At 48.5% G+C, this 15,935-nt stretch overlaps 1 protein-coding gene across 2 annotated transcripts in view; it reads left to right on the top strand.

The window, feature by feature from the left end:
• Positions 1-3,835: 3,835 nt before the first annotated feature.
• F13A1 (coagulation factor XIII A chain) overlaps positions 3,836-15,935 on the top strand; it is a 169,756-nt gene continuing 157,656 nt past the window's right edge. For both annotated transcript variants that reach the window (XM_025265357.3, XM_025265361.3), the window contains exons 1-2: positions 3,836-3,974; positions 5,920-6,067. In XM_025265357.3, coding sequence (XP_025121142.2) covers positions 5,938-6,067 — 130 coding nt within the window. In that variant the 5' untranslated portion in view covers positions 3,836-3,974; positions 5,920-5,937. The remainder of the gene's footprint in view (positions 3,975-5,919; positions 6,068-15,935) is intronic.

The following is a 15,935-nucleotide window of genomic DNA, read 5'->3' as shown; positions in this document are numbered from 1 at the left end:
TATTCTTGGGCTTCCCTTGTGGCTCAGCTAGTAGAGAATCCGCCTGCAGTGCAGGAGACTGGGGTTCGTCCTCTGGGTTGGGAAGATCCCCTGGAGAAGAGAAAGGCAACCCACTCCAGTATTCTGGCCTGGAGAATTCCATGGACTATATAGTCCACGGGGTCACAAACAGTCAGACATGACTGAGTGGCTTTCCCTTTTTCACTTCAGAAGCCCTTGAGGGAAATGACAGTCCCGCTCCGGTTCCCCTCAGAATCCCCAGTGGCTTTGAGCAAACCCCTGGCCCATACGGACACCCAATAAAAACTAGTTTATTGGCTGACAAGGGTGGGTTGAGGCCCCCCACCCCAGGGACAGCCTCCCCCAGGTGCGGGCTGGCCAGCTCACTGCGTGTCCCTTACTCGCTGCCCTGAAGCCTGGGCAGGCGACTGTCACCACTCAGAGGACATGGACTCGGGCGGCGGTGTCTTCCAGGAGCAGGATGGGACCCACGCTCGAGGGAACTTAGAACAGGTGAGGTTGGGGCTTCGCTGCTGGCTCAGGGGTAAAGAATCCACTTGCCAATGCAGGAGATGCAAGCTTGATCCCTGGTCCAGGAAGACCCCACATACTGCAGAGCAGCTAAGCCCAGGCCCCACAACTACTGAGCCTGAGCTCTAGAGCCTGGGAGCCACGACTCCAGGACTGTAAAATACATCACGGCTGTTACAGTCTAACGGTTAGAGGTCTTCTTTTCAGAGTGATTCTAGGTTATTACTAACATTGTACACAGAGTACAGGAGGTAGGGTGGACCACTCAAGACCTCTAATGTTCTAAGTAAGTCACAATATTTGAATTTATTGACAGTGAATCATATATATATATTTGTGTGTGTGTGTGTATATATATATATATATATATATATATATATAAACACATACATATAAAGTGCTTTTATTTAGGTTAAAATGAGTTTTGGGAACTATTTCTGGTGGATCATTATATGGGTCCATATGGTACAGCTACTGTTTCAGACGCTACTTTCACAACTTCTAGCTGCCATCGTGATAGGAAAGCCGCACCGAGAAGACTCGCGTTCACAGGGAGGACTCTGGCGCAGTTACCTGCAAACCTCACTGCAGAAATCGCAGAGTGAGCATCGAGGAAAGGAGAGCGCGCTCCATTCTCGGGTGGCGTCTTAGCGCCCACACGTGCGGTGGCGCGCTGGCCTCCGGCTCGCTTCAGAGCTTCATCGAGCTGGTCCAGAAACTCTGCTGCAGCGCGGACCTGCACGACGTCACGTCCGTCTCCACTTCCGGCCCGACCTCGTCGGAAGCTCTTCTTCCAGTCTCCGCGGTTAGTTTGTCTCTACGTTGCTCACTTCAGAATCACCCTCAGGCTTGGTTCTGGTGCTTCGCTTCATCCCCAAGCAGATGTTGGCGTGTGCCCTCGTCGACATCCACATCAGGAAGCTGTGGGGCCCTTCAAGAGACTGCCGTGAACCGAGTCACACGGGCTGGCATCCTCAGGCCTCATCAGAGGAGTCCAATGAGGTGCCCAGGGAGGTGGGCCCTTCGACCTACCTGCTGGATGCAGGCTTCCAAAGAGAGCGGGCATTCACTGTGCATTCATTGTCTCACTTCATCTCAGATCCTTCTCTGACCCACTCCCCTGACAGCTTCCTTGTGTTGGCAGGGTTTTCATTTGCTTCGTTTAGAAAGATACCCATATGATAGTTGGGGAGTTTGGGATGGACAGGTACACACTGCTGTATTTAAAATGGATAAGCAACCTCATGAACGGCATAGGGAACTCTGCTCAGTGTCATGTGGCAGCCTGGATTGGGGGTGGGGGGTGAAGAAAGAATACATGTATATATATATAGCTGAGTCTCTTTGCTGTCCACCTGAAACTATCCCAACATTGTTTATCAGACATAACAATAGCTCCAATACAAAATAAAAAACAATAAAATACCCCAATACAAAATAATTTTTTAAAAAAAAATAGACACCCATATATATATATATTCACATACACAATTCAGTTTAGTCGCTCAGTCGTGTCCAACTCTTTGCGACCCCATGGACTACAGCACACCAGGCCTCCCTGTCCATCACCAACTCCCCGAGTTTACTCAAACTCATGTCCATTGAGTCGATGATGCCATCCAACCATCTCATTCTCTGTCGTCCCCTTCTCCTCCAGCCTTCAATCTTTCCCAGCATCAAGGTCTTTTCCAATGAGTCAGTTCTTTGAATCAGGTGGCCAAAGTATTGGAGTTTCAGCTTTAACATCAGTCCTTCCAATGAATATTCAGGACTAAACTGATTTCCTTTAGGATGGACTGGGTGGATCTCCTTGCAGTCCAAGGGACTCTCAAGAGTCTTGCAACCAGTCAATCACAAATCGAATCTCCCATTGACTAGAGTAGACTGCAAATATAACTCCTAAAGACCGATTGGACTGAAAACTACAAGTGCAGCTGATGACCTCCTCACCTACACACACACACACACACACACACACACACACACCCCAAAATATCTTCAGTTCAGTTCAGTCGCTCAGTTGTGTCCAACTCTTTGAGACCCTATGGACTGCAGCGCGCCAGGCTTCCCTATCCATCACCAACTCCCGGAGTTTACTCAAACTCATGTCCATTGAGTCGATGATGCCATCCAACCATCTCATCCTCTGTCGTCCCCTTCTCCTCCCACCTTCAATCTTTCCCAGTATCAGGGTCTTTTCCAATGAATCAGTTCTTCTCATCAGGTGGCCAAAGTATTGGAGTTTCAGCTTCAACATCAGTCCTTCCAATGAATATTCAGGACTGATATCTTAATTATTGGCAAGTTAAATATTCACCTCCCTGCTAATGAGGTAAAGATGACATTAATTTTTAGGAAAAGCTAAAATACTCATGAGTGGAAGTTGTTCAGTTCACACCTGCCATTATTGGCAATAGTTAGCACACTCCAGTACTCTTGCCTGGAAATTCCCATGGACGGAGGAGCCTGGTAGGCTGTAGTCCATGGGATCACAAAGAGTCGGACACTTAACTGAGCCACTTCACTTTCACTTTTCACTTTCATGCATTGGAGAAGAAAATGGCAACCCACTCCAGTGTTCTTGCCTGGAGAATCCCAGGGACGGGGGAGCCTGGTGGGCTGCCGTCTATGGTGTTGCACAGAGTCGGACACGACTGAAGCGACTTTGCAGCAGCAGCAGCAAGACATGAAGACTTGGAGGGAAATACATGGAAACTTTTAGAGGGAAATGTTTCTTTTCTTTTTTTCCCCATCATTTCAAAAGAAACCAAAATAGTTTTCAGGAAAAAAAAAAAAAAAAGAAAACACGAAACAAACCAACAAGTGTTATTTTCTCATCTTTGTGGCACTCTTCAGGGTGTTCTCATCTTCCTTCTGGCTGGCAGCCCCCACCCTCTGCCACCACAGGAAAGCTTGATGTTGGGTGGTGGGTGGTGGGTGGTGGGTGGGTGGTGGGCCGGGGGCGCCAATGTTTGCTCCTTCAGTTTTACACATGCTGCGTCGTCACTGCTGTCCTGGCCAGCCAAGCTTGGAATTCTGGAGGGCAAAACTGTCCCCTTGAGTGGGGAGACCCTTCCCCCCAACCCTCTGACCTAAGGGCCGGGGTGCGGTCTGCCCAGCCCTGAGGGCCCTCCGCTCCCAGTGGCCGGGGAGGGGGCGGCAGATTGTAGGTGGGGGAGGTGAGAAGCAGGACCGGGGAGAAGGGGCGCAGGGAGGCAATGCCGGAGTGACGGCAGGACGGCGGGGTCAAGAGAGTCTCAGAGAGCCCGCTGGCTCCAGCTGTCAGGCAGTGGGAGGAGAAATCGCTGTGGGACGGGAGGGGGGCGCGCTCTTAGGAAGTTATTTAAGAACCAACTTTCTTGTCGGTCCTATGTCCTTTTGAGGAAGTACCCCAGAGACGCCCAGAGCCGGCCCGCGCTGGGGCACCTCGGGAGGGAGCGCAGGTAAGCCGCCCGCCGCCCCTCCTGCCGGCATCCCGCAGCCCTGCACGCGGGGGTCCCGGGCCGCCGCCTCCTCGGTCCGCCCCCGCCCCTGGGTCTCCCGGACTATGCTCGGGTGGTGCTCAGAGAGCAGGGGGCCGGGACGGAGGCAGCCCGGCTGCTCCACTTGGTTCTTCGCCCCTAACTCTGCATCCACTCAGCCCCGCCGGCTTCTAAACTAGGGCCTCTCTCAGGTAGCCGTCCTGGGAAGCTTTCCTAAAGGCGCTGCTGGCTGAAAACGGCCTCTGGGGTCTCCCCCTCAACAGACAGGGGAGCAGACTAAGGAAAGGGGATGCAAATGGCGGGGAGGCGGAGGGGTCGGGGAGGGTGGAGGAGGGCCAGGTAAGAACAGCATCCTGCTGCAACTTGGGTCCAAGGCTTAGCTCTCCTCAGGTCTCCCCAGAGGCAGGCAGAGCCGAACTTGAGCACCTCCCCCGCCCCCCGGACCTGGCAAGGAGGCGGGGCCTGTGCCCACCTGCACCCACCCAGCCCGGCCTGCACCGGCCTCTCTCACCTGGCAGCCACTTGGGGGTCCCCAGCCTCTGGTCGTCTCTCCCCAGGAGCTACTGCTCAGCACCCCACCCCCGCCCTCACCGGCCCTCAGCCACCTTGCAGCCCCCTCGGCTGCTCCCCACCAGAGGATGCCTCTGTCCTGCCTGCGTCTGTTAATTCTTCTCTCTCCTCTCCCCCACCGGGTAACCCACAAGACACTGTAAATAGGACTGCAGGTATTTACGGGCCCCAGCTCAGACTTGGCACTTCCAAACACTGCTGTCTCCTTCCAAACTCCAACGCCCCGGGAAGGGGCTGGGGCCTCCAGCGCGCAGTCTTTGCTCAGCCAGCCCCTGGACAGCTTATCCCCGACCCCGGTCCTCCCCTCCCCTCCCACCTTCTCACACCCTTCCCTGGAGCCTCCATAAGGCTGCTCTTCATCTTCAGAGGGTGTGCCTGGCTTTTGGAAACAGCCAGAGAACCCAGAGTCCTGACTGGGTAACCCAAAAGCTGGAGACAAGGTCTCCCTTCATTTGGCCCCTTGGTCAACAAGTGCCGACTGGACCCCGATGGGGAGGTGTGGTGTTTAAACTGGGCGTTTGTCCGCACAGATTCGGAAGGAAGGGGAAGCAGGCTTGGGGCAAGGGCAGTGTTAGCCCCGTGGAGGGAGTCCTTTTAGCGAACCGGCTATTTATAGTGCTCTCTAATATCGCAGGCGCCTCCCCTTTACCTTCCCAAACTCTCCTCTCCCTCGTCCTGCTCCCTGGGGTCCCGGCTCCAAAGCAGTGGCCACCACGTTCTCACACCCTCCCGGCTTCACTGCTGTACCATGTCGGTCTCGAATGTAACCATCCCTAGGCTCCAACTTTGAGGGCAAGCATCTTTCTGTATGGTTCTCTGCGCATCCCAACTGGCCAAACCACAGCCTGGCACAGAGGGGACTCTCGATAAACACTGGCTGCATTAACTTGCAGGCATGAATGTTTGAAAGAATGCCACTTATTTGGACGTGAGTGTATGAGTTTATTCTTCCAGTGAGGACACCTCACCAGTCTATAGAAAATGGGCAGAGATACCTGCATAAACGTTTCTTCCAAGAGATACCCTTTGGGGGAATGAGTAAAAGATCGTGCTCTCCAAAATCTTTTACAGCTTTCATTTCTCCAAATAAGCCCTCTTTCTTCTGCTTTCCCTGTGTTTTCACAAACATGAAATCCCCCCCGAGATCCCTGGGGAGCTGTTCTCTGTCATTAGACCTATCCTTCCTGCCACATCTCAGGGTTTATTTATGCAAAACTCAAAATGAGTTGCTCAAGAGCCGTCACGGACAGATACATCTGTTTCTCCACTTCTGAATCCTTGTCGCGAAAGTAACTGGCTTCACGTTCCTGTCTGTGTCTCCTTTTCTCTCCTCAAGGAACCTGTGAGGCTGAGAATGTCGGAGTCCTCAGGGACCGCTTTCGGAGGCAGGAGAGCCATCCCCCCCAACACCTCCAATGCAGCAGAGAACGATCCCCCCACTGTGGAGCTGCAGGGCCTGGTGCCCCGGGGCTTCAACCCACAAGGTATGGGCACCTCCCTTGGCCCCCAGGGTGCTGGGTCAGCCCCCTCTGTCTCCACCGAGCTCCCACCAAAGTGGCCGGCCCCCTGCCAGACTCTGGTTTAAGGAAGAGCCTCCAAAACCCTCTCTTGAGTGGTAAAAGCACCAAAGATCAGGATTTGTATCCCAGTTCTGCTACTTCATCGCTTTGTAATGTCAAGAGCTTCCCTGGTGGCTCAGTGGTAATGAATCACCCTGCCAATGCAAGGGAGGAGGGTTTGATCCCTGGGTCGGGAAGATCCCCTGGGGAAGGAAATGGCAACCCACTCCAGTATTCTTGCCTGGAGAATCCCATGGACAGAGGAGCCTGGTGGGCTACAGTCCATGGGGTCACAAAAGAGTCAGACACGACGGAGTGACTAGACCACCAGAGCAGCAATGCCAAGGAGGCCAGCTCTGCGAAGCAGGCCATTGGTGAGGCCTCTTGCTGCCCTACTGGTCTGTTTCCAAGAATGTTCTCTTGCTGGAAGTTTCCACTTCCAAAACCCCATGGCCATTTCGATTGTCTGGTTCCCGCCTCCTTCCTACCCTGGGCCGCGTGTCCACCGCTGTGCGTCTCACTGGAGAGAGAGGCTGGGGTCTGCCGTAACAGGGACGGGGGCCCCTGGTGCAGGCGACTGCACCCCTTACTCTCACCTCTGCCCGTCCGGAGGGACCTGCTCTGGGAGCAGCAGCCGCTCTGACCCCCTCCCAGCCCTGGCCGCTGTCACGGGGCCCGGGTGCCAGTGGTGGCTTGGTGACACAGACACCGTTCCCTCGGGAACAGCAGGGACGCTCAGACTCACGTCCCTGAGCAGAAACCCGCAGGGAACATGCAGGGACCCAAACCCCCTTTTGCTCCTGAAGGGGCTCTTGGTTTCCCCGGGGAGTGAACACCCCCTTCTAGAGGAGGTGTCCACAATCACCCTGTGGGGTGTGGTTAACCTGCTCGGCCCAAAAGAGACCAGAGGTTGAAAGAGAAGGGCAAGGACAATGCTGGTTATGAACAAACCCAGCAAGTTGGAGAATAGCTGGGCATGATGGCAGGTTTGATTGTGTTAGTATCACGTCCAGATGATGTGATATCTAATTGTGAAGATGGAGAGAAACCCCAGGACTACCCGTGGGGCTCCATCCAGACTGGGAGCTTGGGTTCACAGAACTGAAGGGCATCTTCAGCTGAGTCCAGGGGCCGAGACAGGGTGTTAACCTGGAGTTCTGAGCCCTGTCTCCCTTCCAGGTGCTGCACACTCCAAAATGCCACCGTTAGAGCCACAGAACTGAATTTAAAAGGACTTGCTAATCAGCTCATCTAAATCGCAGTGTTATAGGTTGGGAGACTGAGACCAAAGCAAGCACTTGTCACATCCTCACTGCTGAGTCTAGGAGCCTTCCTTCCTTCTTTCCTTCCTTTCTCTTTCCTTCCTTCTTTCTTCTTTTTAAATGCAGATAAAATTGGAAAGCGTGCAGATGTTGAATTACCAACCAAGTTATCTTGGTGTAACCAAAGAAGTTATCTTGTTTCCGTTTTCTAGCAAAATTCCCCTCCTGCAGAGAAGACTCTGGAACTCAGGAGAGGGGGCAAGGTGCTGGAAGAAGTGGGCTGGGGGAGCAGAAAGTGAAAGGGGTACAGAAGAAGTGCGAGATGCCACGGAGACAGTGAGGTGTCACAAAGTGTCCCCTGGTCCAGGACTCAGAAGACCCAGGGTCCTGTCCAACATCTTCCACTTGCTCACTTTTGGGCCATGGGACATGTCATGAAAACGACCAGAACCTCAGTTTTCCCATCAGCAGAATGGAGGAGTATCCACTTCACAGTTGTCATGAGGCTCAATGACCAGTGGCTGTGCGAGTCTTGATTAATTCGTGCTCACTGATTCAGAAGATGTAGATTATCACACCTCTGCAAAGTCTGGGACCCACACATGGGAACCTTGATCTAAGGGTAATGTGTGTAGCCTGCAACCCTCAGATATCAAAAATGCAACAAAATGTTGCCAATAAGAAAATTGCCAGAGAAGTTGAGTGGGTAGTTCAATTTTTTAAAAATCTAGAAATAGTAATTTTTTGGTTGCTTATTTTTGGAGGCAGGGGTGGGGAGTTGTTTTGAACTGACTTATTTGGAAAGATCAGTCATTATTTGCTTGGCAGTCAGATGTGTCCACAGCCCGGGTGACATTCTGGGATACTTATGACAGGCCCTGGTATGGGGGGGTGTGTCCAGTGAACAGTCAGTCCCTTGAGAACTGAATGACTCACCAGTCCCAGAGTCATTGTAACCTTCTTATTAATAACAGGTTTCTGATTTCATAAACATGTATCCATTTAGTAGCACTACAGATGAGCTAAGTGCTGCATGCACTGAGGAGGGACCTGTGGGCCCAGGAGACATAGAAGTAAGTCCCAGATGAGTCGAACAGAAAAAAAAAAAAGAATATATATATATATATATACACACACATACATATATATATATATATCTCGTCTGATCAAGGAGGGCCAGTTCCCAATATCCTTCATATTTCAAAAGTCTGTTTAATTGTACTAAAAGTGGGTTTTCTGGGACTAAATATGTCTACTTTCCCCTGAGTCCCTGCTAAGACCTGGTCACGTGGGTTTAAGTGCCAGCTTCTTGTAGGTTTCTCGGCCACCGGTGGAGGACTTGTGTCTTCTCGATCCCATCTGAGAATGACTGCTTCCAGGACTGTTGTTGTTTAGGCGCTCAGTCGTGTCCGACTCTTTGTGACCCCATGGACTGCAGCATGCCCGGCTTCTCTGTCCTTCGCTATCTCCCGGAGTTTGCTCAAACTCATGTCCATTGAATCAGTGATGCCATCCAACCGTCTCATCCTCTGCTGACCCCTTCTCCTCCTGCCCTCAATCTTTCCCAGCATCAGGGTCTGCGCCTCTAGGATAACAAAGTCCTAAGCCTCACTCTCTTCATTGGCTTCATGAAGTTTTCCAAACTGTCCCTTTAGCAAACTGCTCTTGTGAGATGGACTGAGAAGGGCGGAGAGGCAAGAGGAGGAAAAGGGGAGAAATGCCAGATTTTTCCCTTTGCATAGTCTTGTGGCAGCAGATGTAGACAATATATACTAAGTGTATGTAATACCTTTAATAGGGATTCCCAGGTAGCTCAGCAGTAAAGAATCCATCTACCAATGCGGAAGATGTGAGTTCAGTCTTTGGGTCTGGAAGATCCCCTGGAGAAGGAAATGACAACCCACTCCAGTATTCTTGCCTGGGAAATCCCCTGAAAAGAGGAGCCTGGTGGGCTACAGTCCATGGGGCTGCAAAAACAGTCAGGTACGACCAAGCGACTAAACAACAACACTTTTAATGCAGGGCTTCAGTGCATATTTGGTTAAGAATGATTTTTGCCTGTATTTCAAAACAAACATAAGGTTCCTCCCATATGGCAGCATGCGCTGTAAGAAACACTGAGATATTTGAGCTGACAGTGGAGCCCAGGCCGTGGTGGTGTTTGATGTTCTCTGGTGTTTTTAGGGATCCTTTATGGCTCCCCTTTGAACTCAATTGCAGCTGAGAGAAATATCTGAAAATCCCCTCAGCTTGTTTGGATTTGCATCTATTTCTAATAGGCTGTGCTGCGTGCTCATTTGGTGTTTTTGAAAATCGCTCCACAGCTTTCCCGGTCTCAAAGGTTATTTCAGCAAGAGATCTAATGTTCTGGAAGATAAGCTTGTATTCTTGTTCTGGTTCAACTCTCTGTTGGCAGCAATAGGGATCATTTGCAGCAGTAATTATACTTCTCATTTGACAGGTCTAATGCAATTTGAATTCAAACTGGAAAGCAAGCTCAATCTATAAAAAAAAGAAAATCAAATGCAGGCAGGATCTGGTATTTTCAGGCTAATGGGGTCTGTGCCTTTCTGATCATCTCCCCCCTCCCTGCCCCTCCCTCCACGTCAGAACTAAATTAACTAATTGACTAGTAGGTCATCTCTCCTTCGTGCAGAGGAAACCTCTCTGGGTTCAAGATTACTGAAAGAATAAAAAAGACCTTCAGTGTACGATTAAGAGATGATGCTGTGTAGAACCAGTTCACACTTCTCCTCTTGATTTGTGGGAAAATGTTCAATGATTGTGTCAGGAACTATGCCAAGATCTCTCTGGGGACACAAAAATGAACAAGTCAACCCCTGGCCTCAAGCAACTGTCCACCTAGTGGTTGAAACAAACAGGTGAGAGGAGTGGCCAGTGGTGTCAGTGGACTGGGGAAGAGGTTGAGGAGCGCTTCATGAGCGATGGACACCTGCGTTAGGGCTTAGAAGATGAGTAAGAGCGTTCCGGGCAGACGAGTGCGTGGAAGGGCATTTATAGCAGAGGGAACAGTGTATGTTAAGTAGTGAGGACAATAGAGGGGAGAGGCACCTGGGAAAAATAAGCCAGAATCACATTCTAACAGGCTTTGAAGACCTTACCTTTCCTCCTCCAGACACAGGACACTTGCCAAGGATTCTAATTAGCAAGTGACACGATCAGAATTATGTTTATTAAAAAAATGCTAATGTTGAGAAAATGGGGAGAAGGAGGCACATTTGGGGACTATTGAGATACTTCAGGCCAGAGGAGAAACAGACCAGAGGGGTTTAGTCCCTGGAGAGAGCATTAGACTCAGTTTTCTCATTCTAGCTTCTGCTGAGCGTGTCTTACACATTCAGGATACAGGGCATCTTTCTTTTCTTTTCTTTTTTTTGGCCATGCCACACGGCATGTGAGATCTTAGTTCCCCAACCAGGGATTGAACCCATGTCCCCTACATTGGAAGCATGCAGTCTTAACCACTGGGGAAGTCCCTCAGAGTACAGGACATTTTAATATTAATAGCCACAGTTAAAAAACAAGCTGTTTAAGAAAATGTTTTTAATGATTCTAATGAATGATGGTTTAAAATTCTGGGTATTCAAAAGGAATATGAGAAAGGAAACTTTATCCTGCTGTTTTAACAATAAAGAGACCTACCTCCTCATAGACAGTATTTATACCTATCGTTTGGTAATAATATTATCAGAGATTGCATGGAGAACTCAGTTCGCTAGGGAATTCCTAGAATATGAACCTAAACACTTAACTTATTTAAGGGTTCCATCTGTGACAGGTATAATCATTCTCTGAAGAATATTTTTACAAACTAAGGAGAAAATAATCTACTTTTAATCCAATTTTTTCTTATTAGGAGAAGGGTAGGAGGACAGGGAGGCAGCTGGCTCATGAGGAGAGATTTTTTTTTTTAGCAGTCCATTTTCTGATGTTTGGGAATTAGGCTAAATTGTGTTAGGTAGACTTTTTGAAAGCTGTCACTTTGAAAGAGAAAGCTGCCAAGTTTCCAGCTACAATATCTCTCTAAAAGACAAAAAAAACACGTGGCTTAGCAATGAGTTGCTCCATTCTGCCAGTAAGTGGGCGAGGGAGAAGCAAATTCATTTCCTGTTTGTGGTGAATGGAGCCTAGGTGACGAGAAGTTTCCTTCAATCTAAACTGTGTCTTGTTAAGCCAGTAAGCAAAGCAAGAATCAATATGCCAGCTTAATAAATGTTTACGGAGGCCCTGCTACATGCGAAGGAGCAATACCAAGAAAAAGGTTCAAGAAAAATATACCACTTTCTTGATATCTTATGACAACCTGTGTTCATATCTGCAGACAACCATCTGCAGAGTCCTTGCAATTATGAGGTATTAAAAGAAAAAAATACTTGATTGGTCTGTGGGTGACCAGCTGTGAGCAGTAAAAGAAAAGGGGTTCATTCACTGGTGCTGGGGGCCTCATCTCCTTCTCCAAGACTTGGGGTAACCCTTAGTAAATCTATAGATTGCTGATGTTCAGTTGCTAAGTCATGTTTGACTCTCTGCAACCCATGGACTGCAGCACGCCAGGCTTCCCTGTCCTTCACTATCTCCTGGAGTTGGTTCAAACTCATGTCCTTTGAGTTGGTGATGCCATCCAACCATCTTATTCTCTATCATCTCCTTCTCCTCCTGCCCTCAATGTTTCCCAGCATCAGGATCTTTTCCAATGAGTTGGCTCTTCGCATCAGGTGGCCAAAGTATTGGAGCTTCAGAATCAGTCCTTCCAATGAATATTCAGGACTGATTTCCTTTAGGATTGACTGGTTGGATCTCCTTGCTGTCTGAGGGACTCTCATGAGTTTTCTCCAGCACCCCAGTTTAAAAGCATCAATTCTTTCGTGCTCAGCCTTCTTTATGGTCCAGCTCTCACATCCATACATGACTACTGGAAAAACCATAGCTTTGACTATATGGACCTATGTTGGCAAAGTGATGTCTCTGTCTTTTAATATGCTGTGTTGGTTGGTCAAAGCTTTTCTTCCAAGGAGCAAGCAGCTTTTAATTTCACCATCCACGGTGATATTTGAGTCCAAGAAACTAAAATCTGCCACCGATTAGGAGATTACACTGGAGAGAGAGCAACATGTCTACCACTTCTTCTTCTAAACAAAATTCTCCTGCTCATTGCCCTTCTGCACGTCATACACATCTGACTACAGTCTAGAAAATTATTTCTTTAAACTCTCAACTTTTCAGTGGAGCATTTAATCTTCCATAGCTTAGTAATGGCACCCCACTCCAGTACTCTTGCCTGGAAAATCCCATGGATGGAGGAGCCTGGTGGGCTGCAGTCCATGGGGTCACTAAGAGTCGGACACGACTGAGCGACTTCACTTTCCCTTTTCACTTTCATGCATTGGAGAAGGAAATGGCAACCCACTCCAGTGTTCTTGCCTGGAGAATCCCAGGGACAGGAGAGCCTGGTGGGCTGCCGTCCATGGGGTCACACAGAGTTGGACACGACTGAAGCGACTTAGCAGCAGCAGCAGCAGCTTAGTCGTTTTATTTTTTAAATGGAAGGTTTCTCTTAGTTTCAATGATTTTAGCATGAACTTTTAAGAGATTGTATAGGAAAATTTTACTTACCATTGACTTCATTTTTTCCCATGTAGGGTACCACTGTGATTCCCTATAATTTTTTTTCTTTCTTTCTGAAGGCATTGACTTAGAGTGATATTGTAATAGAAAAGATAAAGATCGTTTAGAAAGGACAATATTTTTTAAAAACGACATGTTTTGAATTCAACATTGTCAAGTACACAACAATGTAGGCTACATTACTTTAAAACAAACTCTTCATGTATCTCTTAGCATACATTTAGTGTATATACTTGTTTTCACCGTGAAAAAGGTATAAAACTACGATGGTGGGGTTGGGAGCTGAAGTTTTGCAGACGCAAAGGAGTTCATTCGCACTTGTTTTTACCCTTTGTAACGAGTGGTCTAAGTGAGCTGTGAAGACAGGGCATTTTTATTCCAATCTGAAACAAGACTGCTGGTCTGGAGGCTTCCTGTTTCAAAACCCCTGCATTATCTTTAGCAGTATTTATATATCATCCTGAATATTGTGAGAATGAAACTGTCTGATAAATGACATTTAAAACACTCATATGGTTAATACTATGATAAATGGAATGATCTATTTTAAAATGAGTAGCCAGCTCCTGGTTTCAGATTTTTAGGTATTATTACATTGGTTTAAAGTGAAAAGTGGAATATTTGCTATGAAATTTTAAAATATTACCCCAGGTTCAGTAGGGCTTCCCCTGTGGCTCAACTGGTAAAGAATCTGCCTGCAATGCGGGAGACCTGGGTTCTATCCCTGGGTTGGGAAGATCCCCTGGAGAAGCGAAAGGCTACCCACTCCAGTATCCTGGCCTGGAGAATTCCGTGGACTCTGTAGTCCATGGGGTTTCAAAGAGTCGGACAGGACTGAGTGACTTCAGGTTTTCAGGCTCAGTAACAAGATGATTAAGACATAGTCCGGTCCTTAAAGGGCTTACAGACCCCTAGATAAAATCACCTATATTACGGTGATACTAAGTGGCTGATGATAATAGACATTTTTAAGAAGAAAAACATATTCTGAAAATCTGGAAGAGAAAATGACTCCCTCCACATATAGAAATTCAAGATAAGAAAGGCAGGCCTGTCTGCTGAGGAGCATCGTCTTATTGAATCTCCTCACCGCCATCATTCTGCAGATGAGAAAACGGAGGCACAGGTCTATGTAACTTGTCCAAAGTCACAGAGATAGTCTGTGTCAGAACTGAGACCTGGGTCCAGGCAGTCTGGGTCCAGAATCCATGCTCTTATCCACTGTGCTATTCTGCTTCTCCGAGTATACTAATAACAATATAATAATAATTTCAAGATTTTATTATGTGCCAGATACTGTGCTAAAGTGTTTTATATGTGCTTTTTCTTTTTCATTTAGTGCTCACACCAACACTATGAGGCATTTCATTGCCTTTCTAAAAATGAGAAAACTGGACTCAGATTAAATAACTTCTCAGAGTTGCACAACTAGTGATGTATCTCCCAAAACATATTCTGAAAAATCCTCCACTCACACAAAAACACTTCCCATGGCCATTCAACTTCGGAAAGAGTCTATCTGCAGGAGATTCGCAGTGCGCAGCAGCCTGCAACAGTCCCTCACAGATATTGCAAGAACCCTGATTGTGTGTGTGCGTGCTAAGTCGTTTCGGTCTTGTCTGAGTCTTTACGACCCTATGGACTGTAGCCCACCAGGCTCCTCTGTCCCTGGGATTCTCCAGGCAAGAATACTGGAGTGGGTTCCCATGTCCTCCTCCAGGTGATCTTCCCGACCAAAGGATTGAACACATGTCTTCTGCATTGGCAGGTGAATTGTTTGCCACTGAGCCACCAGGGAAGCTCAAGAATCCTGATTAACTCTGGTTAAATCAGCACTTCCCAAACGGATTTAACCCTGGCTATTCCTTCAATCCCCCATGTACATCCAATAGAACTAGAACTTCATGATGCTATACAAGGATGAACTGACTTCAGTCAGACTCACTAGACACTAACCAGGTTCTCCAGACTGGGGTGCGGAACTGGAAAGCCAGGGTTTTCATTTGCAATGAGAACGAGAGCCACCCAGAGCCTGATAGCAAAGAAGGACTTGCATCTCTCTCTGGCTTTGTTTTTCCACACAGGCAGAGCTGCTCGGGAAACCACTCATTTTTAGGGGCAGGTCATCATGCAGGGAGGGGTGGCAAGCGCTGAGCAGATCCTGGCGGTGCTCTGGGATCAGGTGTCACTCTACAGGTAGACTGGACTCTCCCCACCTCACCTGGAAGGCCGCCCCGACAGCCTGCCAGCCGACCTTTCTGCCTCCAGCACCGCCCCCCTCCAATCTGTTTTCTTCTCTGTCACCAAAGGAGGTGGTTTCCGTTTGTCTCTGCATCCATCTAACCATATTCATTTGCTAGCTCAGGTTCTTCACTGGATTCCCAGTGCAGTTAAGAGTCCAAACTCCTTGACAGGGACTTCAAGGCTTGCTGCCTTCTCGTCCACAGTGGTCGCATTGCAACCCTCCAGTCAACCAATCACTTTCCAGCTTGGTTTCAAAAAGACATTGATTTTGACCATGCAAGATCTCCGTTGCCGCATGCAGGATCTAGTTCCCCCAGGGATTTCACCTGGGGCCCTGCATTGGGAGCGTGGAGTCTTAGCTGCTAGACCATCTGGGACGTCTCCACCTTTCCACTTTCAAAGTAAACCACACACTCTCTCCCCTCAGTCTCCTCTCATCCTCCTTTCTCTCCCACCTCTCTTTCTATCTGGAAAACTCCCTCGACTTTCTGACCCCTACTTATACCTCAGTTCCTCCAGAAAGCTTCCTGAGTCCCCCACAGTCTGTGTTAGGGGCTCCTGGCCAGAAACCCTCCCCCACTCACCATTCCTTTCATTTATCAGAGCGTTTTGCTTTTTCATGACACAGATCATAATTACCT

The sequence above is a fragment of the Bubalus bubalis genome, chromosome 2 (genome assembly GCF_019923935.1).
Source record: "Bubalus bubalis isolate 160015118507 breed Murrah chromosome 2, NDDB_SH_1, whole genome shotgun sequence".
Taxonomy (NCBI): Eukaryota; Metazoa; Chordata; class Mammalia; order Artiodactyla; family Bovidae; genus Bubalus; species Bubalus bubalis.
The sequence above is the reverse complement of the archived record's forward strand: the minus strand, read 5'-3'. Positions and strand labels throughout refer to the sequence as shown.